This window comes from Ranitomeya variabilis, chromosome 6, assembly GCF_051348905.1.
Source record: "Ranitomeya variabilis isolate aRanVar5 chromosome 6, aRanVar5.hap1, whole genome shotgun sequence".
Taxonomy (NCBI): domain Eukaryota; kingdom Metazoa; phylum Chordata; class Amphibia; order Anura; family Dendrobatidae; genus Ranitomeya; species Ranitomeya variabilis.
In genome coordinates this window covers 163,776,825-163,780,299 of record NC_135237.1, presented here as the reverse complement: position 1 = coordinate 163,780,299, position 3,475 = coordinate 163,776,825, and the positions used below count along the sequence as shown (strand labels likewise).

The window sequence follows — 3,475 nt, the reverse complement described above, 5'->3', positions numbered from 1 at the left end:
TCTTGTAAACACTGCCTACCTTTCTGAATTAAATATATAAAATGAAATTGCTCAATTCCTCATGCTCTGTAAACCGCACCCCTGATGCAATATGCTACCTATAATGGGTGTCCAATAAGCCTGTATAAATGATTGGTGGTGGCTGATAGTAGTGGTTCCTTTCATTTTGTAATTGTTTATCTGGCAGTGACCATACTGGGGTATATACACTCACCGGCCACTTTATTAGGTACACCATGCTAGTAACGGGTTGGACCCCCTTTTGCCTTCAGAACTGCCTCAATTCTTCGTGGCATAGATTCAACAAGGTGCTGGAAGCATTCCTCAGAGATTTTGGTCCATATTGACATGATGGCATCACACAGTTGCCGCAGATTTGTCGGCTGCACATCCCAAAGATGCTCCATACAAGGCAGGATGGATCCATGCTTTCATGTTGTTTACGCCAAATTCTGACCCTACCATCCGAATGTCGCAGCAGAAATCGAGACTCATCAGACCAAGCAACGTTTTTCCAATCTTCTACTGTCCAATTTCGATGAGCTTGTAAAATTGTAGCCTCAGTTTCCTGTTCTTAGCTGAAAGGAGTGGTACCCGGTGTGGTCTTCTGCTGCTGTAGCCCATCTGCCTCAAAGTTCGACGCACTGTGCGTTCAGAGATGCTCTTAGGCCTACCTTGGTTGTAACGGGTGGCGATTTGAGTCACTGTTGCCTTTCTATCAGCTCGAACCAGTCTGCCCATTCTCCTCTGACCTCTGGCATCAACAAGAGTCTGGCAAACTCACTATATCCATCACATAAAGAAACACCCAACATCTACTACAAAGCCTAACACCTCACAGAACCTTCCGCACGCCAAGGAATAAGCGAAACACTACGAATATTCTAGAATCATTTCATTCTTAACCGTTTTTAACCAAAAGAGAAAGCTCGCCCAGTCTGCCGCGGGAGGAAAGTGATTGAGCAGATATCTGTTTTCCGTTTCTCGTTATTTTCTGCGTTGTTGGTGGGTCTCCGGCTGCCGGGGAGATGGAGGAGAGTGGCGCGCACTTCTTTGAAGGTACGGAGAAGCTGCTGGAGGTCTGGTTCAGCCAGCAGGATGAGAGCAAAGGATCCGGAGACCTTCGGGACATCCCAAGGTTTGAGTGGGACAAACTTTTGGAGAATGTTCATTGTTTGATCATAAGTGTGACAAAAACTGACAAGCAGGAAGCTTATGTACTCAGTGAGAGTAGCATGTTTGTCTCCAAGAGACGTTTCATTTTGAAGACATGTGGTACCACCCTCTTACTGCAAGCACTGGTTCCCCTGTTGGAGCTCGCTAGGGAGTACTGTGGGTTTGATGACATCCAGAACTTCTTTTATTCACGAAAAAATTTTATGAAACCAGACCATCAGGAATACCCACATAGAAATTTCCAGGAAGAAGTTGAATTCCTAAATGAAATTTTTCCAAATGGTGCAGCTTATTGCATGGGGCGCATGAATTCTGACTGCTGGTACTTGTATACTCTGGATGTCCCAGATGGATTTGTCATCAACCAGCCAGATCAGACACTGGAAATTTTAATGAGTGAGCTTAACCCTGAGATCATGGACCAGTTCTACATGAAAGATGGTGTTACTGCAAATGATGTCACTCGTATGAGTGGAATTCGTGACCTGATACCAGGTTCTGTCATTGATGCTACAATGTTCAGTCCTTGTGGTTATTCAATGAATGGGATGAAATCAGATGGAACTTACTGGACCATTCACATCACTCCAGAGCCAGAATTTTCCTATGTTAGCTTTGAAACTAATGTATCACAAACTACTTATGATGACCTCATTAGTAAAGTTGTAGATGTTTTTAAGCCAAGGAAATTTGTGACCACCCTTTTTGTTAATCAGAGTTCCAAATGTCGCACAGCATTCACTTGTGCTCAGAAGATTGAAGGCTTCAAGCAACTTGATCGCCAGTTCGCTCAGTTCAACGATTACAATTTTGTTTTCACCAGTTTTGCAAAGATCCAAGCGCAGCAGAGTTGATTAGAAAAAATGAGAAAAAAACGCAAAAAGAAATCGAATGAAAAAGGTGGTGGGTGCTTGCTAGCTAATGTCGCCAGGGCCAATGGTTTCCACTACCATCACCTTCTAGTTACAGGAAGCCCTGAATATAATCCTAGTATGAGTTTGAATTATATCCATTATTATATCAAGGAGTTAGATAACTTGCATGAATGCTCTCTCCTGTGTGTAGATATTCAATGCCACTCTTGCTGTGAAATTGAAGTGCATGTAGAAAAGTTAAACACATACTGTGCTAGATTCTATAATTCTTGTAAAAATGCACCTAGGTCAACCCACAGCATAGTTTTTCTACAGGTGTCACCAAAAATTCCACACAGACAAGGTTTTCGTCCACACTAGCTCATGTTTGTAGGATCAATACCATATTTTGTGAATTACAGGATCACGTGTGTCGACTCATCACTGGACCATATTTTCTGGCTCTATGGAAGTTGTTTTTCACAAATAAAATTTATATTGTGCATAGTTTAGTTTCCAGTTATGTCGATGATTGACATTTACGCTTCTTTTTTTTTTTTTTTTTTTTTTTTTTTTAATTCTGTAATTTGGGACCTTTGTTAAAACACGTTCTGTAAGGGAAATGTTATCAATAACCTTTCCCTTAGGCAAGCCAAGGTAGTACAGGATAAGGCCGTGTAAAACATGTCCATGGATATTTATTTCACCACTATCTGGTGCTCACTTGCATCAACATTTGTATTTTATTCATGCAAAAATTAGGTTTGTAAGTGCACGGATTAGGCTTATCGGTTGGCTTGCAGTTCTCGGGTCCTCTTTACTCTTCTCTGCTAGCGCTGCTTTCCTCGTCTTGATGGTGAAGACTGAGGCTCTACTGCAAAATGTCACCTTTGCTGTCAATCAAGAAGGGGGCAGCGCTGGTGGGGAAAAGGTGAAGATGACCTGGGGTATGCAGGTCAACTGATATGCCGAGTAGTTCACTTGACAAGCTAATATAATACATATTGCTGTGGATCACATAGAGGTGAGAGGGATGACATGTCATATGCTTGCCTAGTGCAAACGTTACTGACAGGTTCCTTTTACAATTTCCTTGTACAAATTGTAGCCTCAGTTTCCTGTTCTTAGCTGAAAGGAGTGGTACCCGGTGTGGTCTTCTGCTGCTGTAGCCCATCTGCCTCAAAGTTCGACGCACTGTGCGTTCAGAGATGCTCTTAGGCCTACCTTGGTTGTAACGGGTGGCGATTTGAGTCACTGTTGCCTTTCTATCAGCTCGAACCAGTCTGCCCATTCTCCTCTGACCTCTGGCATCAACAAGGCATTTCCGCCCACAGAACTGCCGCTCTCTGGATTTTTTTTCTTTTTCGGACCATTCTCTGTAAACCCTAGAGATGGTTGTGCGTGAAAATCCCAGTAGATCAGCAGTTTCTGAAATACTCAGACCA

General features: G+C 42.8%; 1 protein-coding gene across 1 annotated transcript; it reads left to right on the top strand.

Moving 5' to 3' along the window:
• Positions 1 to 782: 782 nt before the first annotated feature.
• Positions 783 to 2,537, top strand: LOC143782082 (S-adenosylmethionine decarboxylase proenzyme-like). The gene is made up of 2 exons (XM_077269194.1): positions 783 to 1,138; positions 1,226 to 2,537. Exons 1-2 carry the CDS (start codon positions 1,029 to 1,031, stop codon positions 2,028 to 2,030), a joined length of 915 nt encoding a protein of 304 aa, XP_077125309.1. The 5' UTR covers positions 783 to 1,028; the 3' UTR covers positions 2,031 to 2,537.
• The last annotated feature ends 938 nt before the right edge of the window (positions 2,538 to 3,475 follow it).

Bases quoted from the DNA above. Each gene is read 5' to 3' on its own strand.
- LOC143782082 (XM_077269194.1), top strand. From the start codon at position 1,029: ATGGAGGAGAGTGGCGCGCACTTCTTTGAAGGTACGGAGAAGCTGCTG. The intron at 1,139-1,225 runs GTTTGAGTGGGA...TTATGTACTCAG, and splicing joins GACCTTCGGGACATCCCAAG to TGAGAGTAGCATGTTTGTCT.